This window comes from Papilio machaon, chromosome 22 (assembly GCF_912999745.1).
Source record: "Papilio machaon chromosome 22, ilPapMach1.1, whole genome shotgun sequence".
NCBI classification, from domain to species: Eukaryota; Metazoa; Arthropoda; class Insecta; order Lepidoptera; family Papilionidae; genus Papilio; species Papilio machaon.
In genome coordinates this window covers 1091046-1108370 of record NC_060007.1, presented here as the reverse complement: position 1 = coordinate 1108370, position 17325 = coordinate 1091046, and the positions used below count along the sequence as shown (strand labels likewise).

At 36.1% G+C, this 17325-nt stretch overlaps 2 protein-coding genes across 2 annotated transcripts; one reads left to right on the top strand and one right to left on the bottom strand.

Annotated features, from left to right (window-relative positions):
* Positions 1-30: 30 nt before the first annotated feature.
* On the top strand, positions 31-6769 carry LOC106719355 (RNA-binding protein 28). Its single transcript, XM_045683514.1, has 11 exons — positions 31-309; positions 390-503; positions 697-963; positions 1506-1673; positions 2340-2514; positions 2929-3106; positions 3545-3707; positions 4395-4500; positions 5192-5356; positions 6017-6116; positions 6275-6769. Exons 1-11 carry the CDS (start codon positions 45-47, stop codon positions 6755-6757), a joined length of 2184 nt encoding a protein of 727 aa, XP_045539470.1. The 5' UTR covers positions 31-44; the 3' UTR covers positions 6758-6769.
* A 606-nt stretch (positions 6770-7375) lies between these two features.
* LOC106719348 lies at positions 7376-14602 on the bottom strand. The gene is made up of 7 exons (XM_045683426.1): positions 14531-14602; positions 14180-14328; positions 13431-13596; positions 10464-10588; positions 8648-8785; positions 8008-8182; positions 7376-7578 (listed from the first exon to the last, which is right to left on the bottom strand). The coding sequence occupies exons 1-7, from the start codon at positions 14600-14602 to the stop codon at positions 7405-7407; spliced, it is 999 nt and encodes a 332-aa protein (XP_045539382.1). The 3' UTR covers positions 7376-7404.
* Positions 14603-17325: the final 2723 nt, after the last annotated feature.

Here is a 17325-nt window from a genome sequence, read left to right as displayed (position 1 = left end):
GTACTACTATTTTCTTATAAATTGTTGTTAAAACTTTCAACAAAATGCCTGAAGATGAAACTATGGATACCGATAACACTAAATATAAAGATGGTGTTAATAAGAACGCACGATTGATTGTGCGAAACATATCTTTCAAAGCTACTGAAGATTCCTTAAGAGATCATTTTTCTTCGTACGGTACCGTAGAGGAGGTTAAATTGTTAAGAAAACCTGACGGAAAACTTGTTGGCTCTGGTTTTGTTCATTTTACACATGTCCCAATGGCAAATAAAGCTTTAACAGCTACAAATAAAAAACCTTTTATGGGTAAGTTTTGTTTTGTAGTGTAGTGTATAAATTGCTCAATGTAAAACTTATTAGTTTTATTATTTAATTGGCTTTTCCAGGTCGACCAATATTTGTCTCATGGGCAGTTCCAAAACATAAATATGTTCAAGAGGAAAATAAAGTGCAACAGGAACCCAAGTTAGACAGTACACCATCACAAGATTTTGAAGAAGGTAATTTGCAATAATTAATGTGTCATATGAAAATGTACCAGTTTAATTAACTGCAGGAAAGAGACAAAATCATGTTGAATTTTAAATATGTCTCATTTTATTCAATCTCATTTAATATTTGTACCATATTTATTTTCAATTCATACGAAAGTAAACTCTCCTGATAAATAAAGCCACATTATTTTATTTACAGTAAAAAGAGAAATTCTGATGCCTGAAGAAGAGGAGAAGCATAAAATACAAAGAATCAACAGAAATGCCCGTCTTATTGTACGAAATATTTCATTTAAAGCAACAGAGGAATCTCTTAAAGATCATTTTGAGCCATATGGAATAGTACAAGAAGTAAAATTGCTTAAAAAACCTGACGGCAAGTTGGTTGGATGTGCTTTTGTACATTTTAAAAATGTTCCCATGGCAAAAAAGGCATTATTGAATACTAATATGAAACCATTTTTGGGTAAGTTTTAATAATTTTAAAAATACATAATGTCTTACTATTTAATTATAATATTATAAATTCAAATGTTTAGATGGATGGATGTTTGAAGGTATCTCCTGAATGACTCAATGGGTTTTGGTGAAATTTGGCACAGATGTAGAACATAGTCTGAAAGAACACACAGGCTAATTATTTAGGTTTTTTTAAATCCGCGCGCACAGAGTCGCGGGCGACAGCTAGTATCTTATAAATAACGCTAAATTATAGCTACAAGTTTGTCTAGACCTCTAACACTGCTACATACTTTTGTAACATATTGAAACTTATCTGATCTGATAGAAATAGGTGAAGTTACATTAGTGTCTCAATGTTAAAGAATGTCACAAGATCCTTGTCAGATTGTAACTGTCTTAGTAATTCTTGAACTGTGTAGTTCTGAAAAATAAGGTCTTAAATATTTTCTAAAAGAATTAACCGCAATAAAGACAAGCCCCTCTTTTAGGTCAATTAAGTTTGTCACACTATAAATTTCTCTTGTTGAATTAATCATAATCTCTCAGGTAGACCAATCTCAGTGGACTGGGCGGTGGCTAAAGACAAGTATATGCAGCATGTTGTCAGCCAGCAGATTGAGATGGAGGAAAAGATAAAGAAGGAGGAGTCTGACAGTGAGGAAGATGACCCACCACTCAATATATCTAACGAAGAGTTGAAACAAGAGGTTAAGAGTGAGTATAAGAACACATGGTTATTTTGATATTATACTTAGTAGTTAGTAGTAGGGGCTCAGTTTTCCGCAACTCCACGACAAGCGCGTATTTTGCGTGAAGGCAGGCTGTAGGTTACTCCAGCCAGCCCAGCTCGCCAAAGAACCCCAGCAGTCCCTTAATGTTGCTGGTGATCTCTGGCGGCGACCTCGGCGGACCGAGGTATCTGACCCTGTAGTCGGACACTGCCGGGCAGTGTTGTATAACGTGCAATGCCGTTTCTTCTTCCTCAATGCAAGCTCTGCATAAAGGACTGTCGGTGATACCTAAGTTAAAAAGGTGTTTGTTAAAGTGGCCGTGACCTGTCAGGGCAGCCACAGCTATTGATATTATACTTTTTATTTTTTGTTTGTGTTGACCAAATATCTTAATTTATCTGTTGGTTTTTTGCCGACTTCAAAAAGAAGGAGGTTATCAATTCAACTGTTTTTTATGTGTGTTACCGCAATGCTTCGCCCCTGGTGCTTCGATTTTGATAAAAAATATTTTAATCGAAAGGTAGTGCTTTCAGATGGTCCCATTTTTTTTATTTTTTTTAAAGTTACTAGAAGACTAGTAGATTTTTTATCAATTTAGTTGTTATTAATAGAAATTTGTTTTAAAACATTAATGTATGTTTTTAATTAGGTGAGTCAGATGATGGTTCTGATGACAGTGATGATGAAGATGAGAAGTCTGATGAAGAATCGGAAGAGGATGACGAAGTTGATGATGACAATGAAAGCAATGATGAGGATATTGATGAAGATGAAGAAATGGATGATGATAAGAGTGTGACCAGTGCAGTAGCTGAGAAAAAACGGTACTATATTACAGTGGAACTTGAATTAGCACGAACCTCTATAAGCGAGAGTCAGATGGACAATTTAAATAAGGGAGAATGTAAGGGGAAATATGAATGTTAAAGTGATATTACGGTCCCTTGGACTCTCGCGTATTCCGGTTCGACTGTATTTTTATATATTACAAGCTATCGCCCGCGACTCCGTCCGCGCGGGATGTAAAAAAAACCTAAATGTCAAACTTCAATGAGGTCCAATAAGACGTTACTGAGATACATACCTTTTAACAAATCTGCCTCCATCTATCCATCCATACATCCAAACATTCGCATTTATATTATTAGTAAGATTACAATGTTATTTGTGCTATATTTCTTTTTAAATTTGGTTCATTACTAAATGTATATATAAATTAAATCAGAATTTATTTTCAGTATACAACTGAACGATGCGGAGGATGGTCTAACAGTGTTTCTCAGCAATGTACCGTTCAGTGTGGACGACGAGCAGCTGAGACAGTTTGCTGAACAGACGGGGCCTGTGAAGTACGCACTGATCTGTGTTGATAAATTGACTGAACATTCTAAAGGCTCTGGATTTGTCAAATTTGTTGTAAGTATCAGTTTTAATTTTTGTGACTAGAAATGTTTTAGAACAAATCAGAGCGTAATTTGCCTAAAACTTTAGTATTTGTATATTTTATTTTGCTTTTAATTGATTCTTGATAATTCCAAATTTCAGTTGTAACAATTTATACTAACTGTCGCTCGCTACTTCGTCTAAAAAAATCTAGTCTAATCTAAAAGTAGTCTATGTGTTCTTCCAGACTATGTTCTATGTCTTTGATAAATTTGATCAAGATCGATTGAGCTGTTCCGGAGATACATTCAAACAAACATCCATCCATCCATCCATCTATATTTTCGTATATATTAGTAAGATATTCAGCAATTTATTTGGCACGTCCGTAACTAGAATACTCCTTTCCCTGACGTGCCAACTCAACCACATACCTTTAATATTTTAACTTCCTCTAACACACTTCACCAGAATCAAGCTGACGCAGAGAAGTTCCTATCCCTGCCTGTGGAGCAGCTCCGCCTTGAGGGTCAAGTGGTCCAGGTCAAGCCGGCGCTCAAGAGAGAGAATCTTCAGAAGGGCAGCAAAAAGCAGCCCAAAGACAACAGGAATCTTTACCTTGTTAAAGAAGGAGGTATGTTGTTTTTTTTTATTGGTAAAAATGATTTGTTGATTAATTGGTATTAGTTTTCTTTTTAAGCTAAGCTTTTGACCACAATCCATAGACAAGTCTAAGATGATGATAGTCAAACATATTTAAACTTATGAATTTATATTTCTGTCACTTTTTAAATCTTCCCGATATAGACTATATGATATTTCTTGTGATGAAATTCAAAGATAATGTACGTCTGTGTTTTTTTTATCATAAAGTGGCAAATGAGTGGCTACCTGAATTCGCCGAAATAGCGAATCAGCCACTGTCCATGAACATCTGTTAATTACAGATCTATTATTACCTTTAATCGACGAAGGACGGAATGCACAAAATGAGAATATTTTCTCTTCCAATGAGTCTTTTTCTGTGTCAAATTCACTTCCATATCCCATCCTTTCATTATAAGTAATGGGTGGGAAGGGGAAGAGAACTAAAATTAGTTCTCCGGCACGCACACTCATCAGACTAAATGCAGAAGTGCTTTCAATTGACATTGATACCTATCTTCTGATTGGTCGTTGTATTTCAAGGGGTGAGGCCCATTCCTACAGCAGATGTTGAATGTCAACCAACCTGCACTGGGCTAGGGTTGTTGACTATGGTCTAGTAATTCCTAACATGGGTATGAGCTGATGTACGAGATTTAAGATAGTGTGTTTGTAGTTGTGGTGGCTGGTACTCGTGCAGCTGTCGGTGTGTCAGCCTCCGACATGGCCAAGAGGCTCACACTTGAGCGCAGCAAGACCCAGATGTTGAAGAACTTGAACAGGTAATGTGTTAAACAGATTACAATTTACTAGTTTATTAAAATTTTTTAGTTGATTAAAATAATATTTGATAAGAGCCGATTGTAATTTTTTTGGAATGTTTGGTTGAATTAAAAAAAAGACTTTATTCAATTGATAAATCTAGACAAGGGATCCCCAAACTATTTTGGACAAGTGACCCCGTTTTCCAAAATGAACCGTTATCTCAGACCCCTATGGCCAAATTATCTACTTTTAAGATCAATTATTGTTATTATTATTCATTTTGACTTAGGTCAATAGAAGAAGACAGATATAGGAAGGATAAGTGAGAATTAGGAATGCTTTAAATTCAATATCGACCTTTGGGAATCCCTGCTCTAGACTGTGTAGTATAAAAAATACATACTATCTCACTCTCTGATGGATATTTGTAAATTCTTAACTATGTATGTATTTTCAAGCAATGAACTATAACTATTTCGTTTATTATTAATTTTGTTTTTATTTATTTTTAAAAGATAAATATTTAATATAATTTAAGTTCTTAGTAGACTTGACGACAGTCTCAAAAAAAAAGGGCGACCGGCCGTAAAAATTAATCTAAAACTTGAAGGTTTATAAAACCTTGTACATCGACATCACTTGAGTTAGATAAAGTTGGAGAGATGATGATCCTTTATATAACAATGTACTCTTTTATTTTATCACCAGATTTGTATCTCGCTACCGTCTGGTAGTAGCCAACTTACCCCAGCAGTGGGACGACGCGCGCTTGCGGCGGGAATGCGCGCGCGCAGCCGGGAAACACGCGCTCATAGGAGAAGCTCGCATTATGAGAGACCTCAGGGCTCCTGTTGACCGCACTGGGAAACATCCGTCAGTATACAGTCTTTTATGTAATAAGGGGGGTGTGAATCTTCAAAAGATACCCTACCTTTTGGTGGGAAAGAGGGTTATAGATGCGACTGATAGGATCTCGGGACCTTAAAGTAATCTGAACGAGACGACCCTGGGAATATCATCATCATCAGCTCACTATATGTCCCCACTGAGGGGCTCGGAGCCTACCCTAAGTTAGAGGTGACTAGGACATAGTCAACCACAGTCAAGTGCGGGTTGACTTCACACATATCATTGAATTTCTTCTCAGATATGTGCAGCATCACGATGTTATCCTTCATCGTAAGAACATCGGATAAAAACACATTGGTACATGACGGGATTCAAACCCAGGACCTTGCAGATTGCAAGTTAAGTTAACCCCTGAGCCACCGTCACTCATGGGAATCTATATATATAAAAGAAAGTCGTGTTAGTTACACTATTTATAACTCAAGATGGGTTGAACTGATTTAGCTGAAAATCGATGGGGAGGTAGCTTAGAACTAGGAGACGGACATAGGATTTTTTTTATCTTGTGTGCCTTTTTTTTATTCCGCGCGGACGGAGTCGCGGGTAAAAGCTAGTAGTATATATATATGACCTACAAATTATACTTCAATGTAAATTTTAGTTTTTTTACTCTATTTCTTTCAGGTCCAAAGGCTACGGTTTCGTAATGTTCACTCGACACGAGGACGCTCTCACATGTCTGAGAAAACTCAACAATAATCCAGATGTCATAGACAGGAATAATGTGAGTATAGAAAATGGGAGCGTAGTAGTGCTCCCTGCCGTGAATTAATTTCTTATTTTATGTCTGAAATATTTACATGTTTTATGAAAATGGAATTAATTTAAATGCAAAATATTTCATAGTAAGTTAGATTTTTTATTGAGATGTTTTTTTTACAGCGACCAATAGTTTCATTTTCTATAGAAGATAGAACAGCTTTAAATGCAAGGAAGAAGAGATTAGAAAAGTCTATAGCAAATAATCCATTAGCTAAGAAAGAGCTAGGCTCTGTAGAAGGCGGTAAGAATAGAAAGAGAAAAATGAAAACCGCACCAGATGAGAGTTACATGAAGAAAGGGAAATTCGGAAAGAAATTCAAAGATCAAAATGGCGTAGGAAAATTCGTAAGGATGCCAAAAACAGGGGATGTTGGTGAATATACAGGATTAACTGCTAAAGAAGGAAGTCAGCATAAAATGAGAAATAATCATAAACTAAGAGCGCAACAAGAGATCCATAGACAAACTGTCAAAGATGAAAAGAAAAAGAATAAACGAACATCGCGTCTTAAAATGGCGGCCCGCGAAAGAATAAAGTTGCCAAAACAAATAGTCAATAAAAATAAAACTGCTAGTAGAAGGAAGAAATTTAAGAATGTGTAGCTCTTTTTATGTACGAGATTGTAAAATAAATAATGTGAATTGTTGATATTTGTGTTTTATTACTGACTAGCTCTCGCCCGCGGCTCCGGCCGCGCGGAATTAAAAAAACCTAATAAGTAGCCTATGTGTTCTTCCAGATTATGTTCTACATATGTATTCATCAAGATCCGTTGAACCGTTCCGGAGTAACCTAATTCCGCGCGGACGAAGTCGCGGGCGACAGGTAGTTTGTTTATGTAAGGGCAAAAAAGAGCAAAAAAATATGGAAATTCCGCTGTCTTGTTGAAGTTTTCTGCAATATTGGTTTTTATTTAACACGTATTTATTTAAGTTGAATTTGTTGAAATGCAAAAATATTATGCAAAATAAATGTTACGCTCGAGGAAATTAAATAAAAATCATCTTAACATATCCAAATAATTTTATTATTATTATTTTTTTTACAAAAAACAATCGGTAAAAATTAAACAGAACCGAAACCTATTTATAATAAATATAATTTTAAAAGTCTTATAAAAACCACAAACCTTAACCTAACATAAAGTTATATAAGGATTATTATGAATTTCTTAAAAATCAGATTTAATCTGAATTTAAGTCTAAGTTAAACAATAAAACCTAAAACGACGTAAATTATCACAGACTATTTAGGCGGTAGCACGTTTCTTTTCATGGATACTGTCATGGTGTCTCTCAGAGGCACTCTCGCGAAGTACAGTCGTATGTTCGCGCAGGTGAGCCAGCAGTAGGTCGCGGTACTCTTCCGGATGATGCATGTAGTGTAACACATGGGGAGAGTTCTCCCAGCACTTCCAAGTGCACTGCACAGATATAGGTAAATAAGCTTACTAATATTATAAATGCGAATGTTTAGATGGGTGGATGTTTGTTTGAAGATATCTCCGGAACGGCTCAACGGATCTTAATGAAATTTGGCACACGTCTGGAAGAAGACATAGGTTGTTTATTAAGTTTATTTTTAATTTCATGTGGACGGAGTCGCAGGCGAAAACTATTACAATAAAAAAAAAAAAAATATTGCAAAGGTGTAAGGCAATATTTGTCTAGCGTTGAAGACATCTACGATAAGTTTTCATTACAATTCTTCCTATCGCCATTGCTTGATCTTTGTCAGATATAATCAGACTTTTGTCAAGTATTAGCAAAACTCATATACTGTCAAAATTTTGTCAGAATCTTCGTCAGGTATTGTCAGAATTACGTCATGTAATGTCAATATTGGAGTTAACCTTGATCCCCATCTGCATCCATGTGTCATGAGCGTTTTGAATGTTGGTTTCTGCGCCGACAGGGTCGCTACTGGACAGCAGGAAGAGTCCGGGAGCACGACAAGGTGTGGAATAGTACGTGTCAGATGCGAGCTTGTACTGCGCCGTCACTGAACTGAACACTTTCAGGTATAATCTGTGAACGTAAAATGTTATCTGTCTAGATATACAATATAGCTTATTCAAATCTTACTAATTATATAAATGCTTTTAGATGGATGTTTGGTAGAAGGTATCTCTGGAACGGCTCAACGGATCTTGATAAAATTAAGCACAGATGTATAACATAGTCTGTAAGGGCAACTTATTAATTTTTTTTATATTTCGTGCAGATGTAGCCGAGGGCGTCAGTTAGTCTCACATTATATTATAAATGCGAAAGTTTAGATGGATAGATGGGTATTTGTCAAAATTTATCTCCAGAATGTCTTCATAGATCTGAATGATTTGGTATAGATGTAAAACACTGCCTAGAAAAACAGATAGGATACAAACAGGTTTTTTTATTTCCGCGAGGGCGAAATAGAAAGTAACAAGGCAAAGTTATATTGCAACAGTTAGTACCATTGATCCCTACAATGAAGTAAAAAAGTGTATTTACTCTAAAGTGGAATGCAAAGTACTACGCAGGAGTTTGCTGTTGGGGAAGAGCGCGTGCGGTACTCCCACTGTGACCGCGGTCAGGTCAGCCACGGAGTCCCACACCTGCGCCTCCACACGGTCCAGCACCGGCTGGTATCTAATCGTCAAATACCACTAAACAATTAGGTAAAAAAACGAACAAAAGGGTGGCAAACAAGCAATGTGGCACTTAAATTCGCCAAAATAGCGAGTGACCGTTGCCATACGATACGTACGAAGATCAGTAGAAATACGCATCTGCAGATGCGTTGTATACTTTTAATTGACTGAAGAGCTGACGGACAAAGAAAATGCTTTATCTTCTAATATGTCCCTTACCCTTTAAATCCACTTTTTGTAACTTCTGTCTACCTTATAAGAAAATAGTGGGAAGGGAAAGAGGGGTAAAATCAGTCCTCCGGCTAGCACACTTATAAGACTGTATGCGGAATTGCTTCCACTTGAGGCATGTCTTCTATATGGTCGTAGTATTCGTGCAAAGGGTGTTATTGAGGGATCTACCACTGTTATCCGTGAATCCTATATTATATAATTTATCAAATAAATATAATCAACGTTTTTATTTTTATATATGCACCCGTCTTTCGGTCAGATTTATACAAAGTTTTACAGAATAAATACGTACATTTGGCAAGGTTTTTTTTTTATTTCCTATTCATTTATACAGTAGTTTAAAATGTCTTTTGTTTAAATTCATGATTACGAGACGTTATTGACACAAGTTAGTTGATTATGCAATTGAAATATTCAAACAATGGGAACAAAAAGTGAGTGGTTAATTATGTTCCTTTAAAGGAAATGGCAAAGTCTACTTCATTGTTTATTAGCGTTTTATTCTTTGCCCTCGCAGACAATCTTACTAATATTATAAAAGCGAATGTTTAAATGGATGGATTTTTGAAGGTATCTCCAGAACGGCTCAACGAATCTTGATGAAATTTGGCACAGATGTAGAACATAGTCTGGAAGAACGCATAGGCTACTTATTAGGTTTTTTTTAATTCCGCGCGGACGGAATCGAGGGCGACAACTAGTTTTATATAAGAAAAACAGCAAGAGTCTTTAAAACTTGACGGCATAGCACTTGATCTCTTTGAGGTAACTAATGTTTTTGACAGTAGTAGATTCCGCAACAACAATATTTGTTGGGTGCACGATTGGGCCTCGCCCGGTGAAATACCACGACCACACAGAAGACATGCGTCAAATGTCTGATGAGTATGGTGCGTCTTTTTCTTCCCACCCTTTTCTTATTAGGAAGTGTATTTGGCGAAAGAGGGGACGCATAGAAAGGGGAAGTATCCTCTTTCTGTGCGTCCCCTTCTCCGTTGATTAAAGGTAGGCAACGCATCTGTATTTGCTGATGTCTATGGGCAACGGTCGTCTCATTATTTCGGCAAATCCAGATGGCCGTTTGCTCGTTTGCTACCTTTCGATAAAAAAAAAGTTTTTGCAAATTCCAGTAAATAGTGGAAACCTTCGGAAAACCCTAATGATGTAAAATAATTACTGGTCTCAATCATTTCTAAGTTTAACACGAATTTACATTTTGTGGCAAGCTTCTCTTAAACCATATTAGTAAAATTGGAAAAACTAATTTTTAAAATTCTTGTTTGTCTGTCTGTCCGCAAGGCCGCGTTTGTTCCGGGTAATCTCCGGAACGGCTGGACTGATTTTCATGAAACTTTGACGGGAAGATAGCTGATGCGTGCAGCCGTATTATTGGCTACTTTTTTTTACATGAACGCTTGTAAGTCGGATAAAAATGTACTTACAATTTCTTATTATTAACAGCATAGACGAGACCCTCTGACCATACGTAGCCGCCCACAGAGAAGCCGTGTACTACAAACCTGTCACCATTATGGTACATAAACTTGATCAGGTCTCGAGCCACCATCTATGGAAGATAAACGGCGTCAATTCCCTAACCTACTCGAGTGAATAAAACTGAAAATTTATCTCAAATAGTATATGGTAAAGTTGTTAAGGAAAATTAAAATACAAGAATTATCAAGTGACCTTGTGAAAAATTCATACTAAAAATACATAACCCTGTATGTAAAAAAAAACAATTTTTTAATTACCAGAAACAAAAAAAGGTAATGCAGTACACTTATACGATCTTAAATATATGGTCATTATTTTTTTTTTCTCAACAATGATAAAGATATTAACAAATGAAATTAAAAAATAAATCTGGACACAATCCATGAAAAGCTATATATATAAAAGAAAGTTGTGTTAATTACACTGTTTATAACTCAAGAACGGCTGAATCAATTTGACTGAAAATTGGTGGGCAGGTAGCTTAGAACCAGGAAAAGGACATAGGATAATTTTTACCCCGTTTTCTATTTTTTATTCCGCGGGGACGGAGTCGCGGATAAAAGCTAGTCTATATATATAAAAAAGTCGTGTTAGTTACACTATTTATAACTCAAGAACGGCTGAATTGATTTGACTGAAAATTGGTGGGCAGGTAGCTTAGAACCAGGAAAAGGACATAGGATAATTTTTACCCCGTTTTCTATTTTTTATTCCGCGCGGACGGAGTCGCGGGTAAAAGCTAGTCTATCTATATATTAGGTCCTTACATATGTAATTGGCGTTTTTCGTACTGGCGACTTTAATCACGAATTTCTCCTCTTTGGTAAGGAATTCCAAATTCAAATTTGTACAGCTATAGACTCATGTATTTGTGGTTCGATGACCGTCATTCATTTGTTTTTTTTCTTCTGTTTTTTTCTGTTTGCGTCACTCATTTTACAAAATGGAAAACTTAAAATATCGCATTATTTACGAGTACGAGTTCCGCCGTGGCACTAGTGCTGCGGAAACGACTCGAAGGGTGAATGATGTGTATGGCAGTCGTGTTGCAAAAGAAAACACAGTTCGTTTTTGGTTCCAACGTTTTCGTTCTGGAAATTTCGATCTGCAGAACAAGCCCCGTGGACGGCCTGAGACTCAAGTTGATAATGAAGAGTTGAAGGCTATTGTGGAAGCGGATCCATCGCAAACCACGTCCGAGTTAGCTGCAGGCTGCGATGTTAGTGATAAAACTGTTTTAATTCACTTGAAGCAAATTGGGAAGATTAAAAAGCTTGAAAGGTGGGTACCTCACGAATTGACTGAAGCAAACCGGCAAACGCGCGTCGACTGTTGCGTTACATTACTAAACCGGCACAATAATGAAGGTATTTTAAACCGAATCATTACCTGTGATGAAAAATGGGTTCTTTACGATAATCGGAAGCGCTCAGCGCAATGGTTGGATCCTGGCCAGCCAGCCAAATCCTGCCCCAAGCGAAAATTAACCCCAAAAAAGTTACTTGTAAGCGTTTGGTGGACTAGTGCCGATATTGTTCATTACAGTTTTCTCAAATCTGGCCAGACTATTACGGCTGATGTCTATTGTCAGCAATTGCAAACCATGATGGAAAAGCTAGCGGCTAAACAATCTAGGCTGGTCAATCGCTCCACGCCACTGCTGCTTCACGACAACGCTAGACCACACACTGCGCAACAGACGGCTACTAAATTAGAAGAGCTTCAATTGGAATGTCTAAGACATCCTCCGTACTCCCCGGACCTTGCTCCAACAGATTACCATTTTTTTCGAAATTTGGATACCTTCTTGCAAGGGAAAAAATTCAACTCCGATGGGGCAGTCCAAATCGCCTTCAAAGATTTTATTGATTCCCGTCCGACTGGTTTTTTTAGTAAAGGGATCAATGAACTACCTATGAGATGGCAAAAGTGCATAGAAAATAATGGTTCATACTTTGATTAATTAAATATATTATATTAAAAAATATTAGACTTTTTGTTCCTCCCATACAAAACGCCAATTTCATATGTAAGGACCTAATATATAAAAAAGTCGTGTTAGTTACACAATTTATAATTCAAGAACGGCTGAATCGATTTGACTGAAAATTGGTGGGCAAGTAGTTTAGAACCAGGAAACGGACATAGGATAATTTTTACCCCGTTTTCTATTTTTTTTTCCGCGCGGACGGAGTCGCGGGTAAAAGCTAGTTTAATATAAATTTTTACGTAGTAAAGTGAAATGCGCAAGGAGTTGTTATGTCATTGCAGCTTTTTATGAATAGAAGGGAGCGGTAAGTTCGTTTTCTTTAATTTTTTGCATTTTTTCTTACTTTTTTTATGATAATTTTCAATGTTGATTTTTATTTCATAAGTAACTATTAATTAATTTTGGTAACTGGTAATATATATTTTTTTCTGGTAATAAAAGTACAAGTAATAAATTATATTTTTCGCCTTTTAATAATGAATTACGCATATTTGACTAAATAGCTAATCTAAATTTTAAATTAATTACGAAAAATTCAACAAACTTAAGGACAATTAATTTTAAGTTCAAGTTTAAATTTTTCGTAATTAATTTAAAATTTAGATAAGCTATTGTAGTCGCTAGAATTGTTTGAATTATGTAGGCAGCAAAAAAATCGTTCCTACGCTTGACAAGGACTTCGAGCTATCAGTTCCAGACACTGCAAATTATCATATTTATTGAAATAATAACTAATATCTTAATTTCAAATAATTGTTGATGAAATAATTGACGTAAATATGATCAAATACACTGTTTTACAACAGCTGAAAAAAAAAATCTTCTGAACAGTTATCGTATAGTCGTCAACGCGTTGCGTCTAAGCGGCGTAGTCGACGACAAGACCTTAAAAAAATAGGTCCCTATTGTTATTTTTCCTAACCTTTACTCCGTTCATAGGTCGCATGAGCTGCCATGGTGTGCAGGATACGGAGATGACGTCATAGCCCTGTTCCAAGTAAAGTTGCGCGTACTTCAGCACGTGCTTTGGCTTCGACAGCAACCAGCTCAGCATGATACACATGGGTTTGTTTATTGGTTCAGCACATCTACGGAGAACAGGGAATCAAAGTTTTAGTGTTAAGGATCAGAAAGATAGATCAGATAGATCAAATTAAGCTCCCAGCTATGTGTAGAGATTAGAAAGTGATAATGGTAATCCTTCAGCACAAAGTACATAAATCTTGTACCAACATTTAGAACTGAACCATGATAGAGCCCGCAACAATATTTGTTGCACGAATGGGGCCGGCTTGCACAGTGCAATACCACACAGAAAACATGCGTAAAGTAGAAAATGATGGGAAGCGGAAGTGAAGTTGACGAAGGAAGAGACGCATAGGAAGGGGAATTCTCTTTCTGTGCATCCTCCGTCGATTTCAGGTAAGCAACGCATAATTGTAGATGTTTGTGGTCTGCGGTTGCTTCGCCGTTTGCTCTTTACAAGACAAATCCAAGGAACATTTTCAAAAAATTGCTGAAAATGTAAAATATCGTAGGATAAGAGATTTTTTTTTATATTGCAGAATTTTTTGCTGGCAGAATGGTTATCCGCTTATCACGTATTATACTTTCTCTATGAATGACGAAGTATACGGAAGTAACTTAATTCCGTGTATAAAAATTACTCACTTCATAGTTTGAGGGTCTACGGAGAGTTTGATCTTGTCGTTGCTGATGTGTTTAATGTTTCTGGTGATGTCTTGCGTGTGCGCACTTCTGTCGCAGCACACAGCCGGCGACGAAGCACACACTAGAGGTCGTTTCAAACAAGTTGATAGCTAGATATCAAAAATATGCATTTTCAAAGTTATACACTTCGTGACTTTATGATTTGTGGGGTAGAGCTGTACCGATTAAAAACTTCTAAATGTTACTAGCGCGTATACTACCGGGGTTATGGGTACGCTAAATGAAAATTTTATTTTCATTTTTTCTAATTTTTTTAATATTTTGTTTGTTATGATTAATATTTTAACTTACCTGATTTTTAAAAATGTTTGTTGATCTACCGTGGCACACGGCAAATGTGAAAATCCTCGCTATTTCTCCCATTTTTTGAAGTCCTGTGCAAAGAAAATGTTTTTCATTAATGTTTAATCCTTATTAATATTAATATTTACTTTCATATAGATACGAAAGTAACTCTGTCTGTCTCGCTTTCACGCCGTAAGTACTGCGCCGATTTAAATGAAATTTGGTACAAAGATAGCCTAGAGCCTGATAAAGGACACAGGCTTTTTAACGCGAAAAAATGGTCGTAAGGGGTTCGAAGTGGGGATGGACATTTTTTTGAAGTATTGTCATTTTTACATAATATTTTATAATTTTAAGTAAAATAATTAGCCTGTCATTAAACTACACACGGACGAAGTCGCGGGCATAGCTAGTTTTGAATAAATTAACAAAAGACGTCACATTAATTTTTAACAATTTCGTTTAAAAACTGAATAGAATTACGTAGTGATGGTGTTTATCTGTTTATATCCGCGTGAAAAACTTATTTAAATTTTATATTTAACATGCAATTTTCCTTAAAGTTATTTAAATTAATATAAGTAATTTATTATACAGAATCATTGAATAAATTCCTAAATATCATTTATAGTCTGTATTTATAATCTGTAGTCTTTGTTTCCATTGCAAATTATGTATATCTTGTCAATTAAAAATGATATCTCTTAAGAACACGTTAGTAATGGCTGCCACACACGAACTGCTTCAAACAGTCGGTAGCTACAGTTTCAAGTAGTAGGGGAATTCAAAGCGCCATGCTCGAGTAAAATCCAAAATCCCCTATTCGTTAAGCTAAAGCGTTGGGTGATCAGCAGTTATCGCTCGCCATACACGGACAACAGCAGTTGCCGCTAAAATGCTGAAGTCGTATGCCAACATGCTTTTTTTATTTAGTTATTAAAGGGGCTTTGTCGCAATGCGACCATACCGCCCCATAAGCCTTCCAATTAATAACACATCTAATCATCTACCTTAATTCTTAAAAACATCATCTTGGCCTTGTTCGTATGTAGAGTATGCCAACATGCTTGAAGTAGACGAGACCACTTCGATTACCCGTTACTCAAAACCTTTATTGTTGGTTACATTCTTTTGCGTAAACATATCGTATTATTAATGATAGACCTTAAACTTTGACATTTGGTAAGAACCGCTCTATTTGTCCCAAATTGCATTTTAATGCCTAGAAGCAATGAGATGTCACTTGCAGAGGCTTATTTGATTAACGAGATACATTGGCTTATCTATTACTAGCTGTCGCCCGCGACTACGTCTGCGCGCAGTTAAAAAAACTTAATAGGGGTATGAAAAATAGATGTTGGCCGATTCTCAGACCTAATCAATATGCTCACAAAATTTCATGAGAATCGGTCAAGCCGTTTCGGAGGAGTACGGGAACGAACATTGTGACACGAGAATTTTATATATAAGACATATGCCATCAAGTACTAAAGCATTTTACTGCCTTCCATACTGATCATCTTCGTGCCCATTGGTATATTAAGTACAGTCCCAGAATTAAAGCGACTTAGGATCAGCAATACAGCAAACTGTCATTATAACATTTATAAATTAGCACGTAATGTATGTTGCTATGACATATTTTCGTCCTGATCGCATTGTAAGGGTACGTTCACACACACGAGAGCGGAGAGTAGAGCAGATTTTATCGTATATAAAATTGGACTTCATACGATTGAAGTATGATTTAATTTTATTTATCACTACTTTTTTACGCTTGCTCTTGATAAGAAAAGACGTGTAAAATTAATCCTTTGAGATAATATCAGTAGAGGAGCCGAAGCAGGGATTTATGGATTTTCTCGAGCGTGGCAGATAAACATAAGTGAGGTATCTTGCACTTAATCCAGTACTCCTATCACAGATGAAACATTCCATAGAGACCCGCACTTTGAGGGTCATAATATTAAGTAAAAGAAATCGGTTGCTATAAATATTGAAGCGCATCAGATTGACACAGGGTGAGTTCAGTACATTCACTTTAGTCGGAATTTCGATTTTTAGCTACCTAGATAATGTCGAGGTGACGTTTTTTCCCTTGCAACTTTGTGATTGCTCTTTCCTTATGTACCATACAGTGACAGATATTTGAAAAGTAGACATTTCTGCATGCAATTAACTCATCCTGTCTCAAACTGACGCGCGGGATTTTTCCTCGCTTCGGCTAATTATATATCGGCTAATATTTGTGACAATAAGCTTCGTATCGTCATCGTCAAAAATTAAGACAAAATTAGTATGATTTTTGGAGTACCTTACGCCCGATAGGGGGCGCTGCACAAATTTTGTCGATGACGACACAATGGCTAATCACAAATATTAGTGCTCGGCCAACGGATGAGAATTATTGTTTGGTTTGTTGATGATGATATTGGTAACCAAATTTTTCGTAAACAGTTAAGTAAGTTTTACATGAAAGATTAAAAATCACCCTTAATTTCTAGGCATTTTTTTATTACGGAAAGGAATTTTAATTTACTATTTCTATACATATAGATCTATTTAAATCAGTTTCTATGGAATTTTTTAAACAAAGTATGACCGGTTAGTGCAGTTCTTAAAGGTAATTAATTTTAATAATAAGTAAGCCTTCTTTCTTTGTTAGTTTTATGTTAAAGTCGATCTTAACTTTTCAATAGATATAAAATTTGTATTGTAGTTGCAAAAACCTGTTAGGAATGTTACGTGATTTTATTTTGCCTAATTTAATATTACTTGTGAATACAAATTATCAGCCAAAA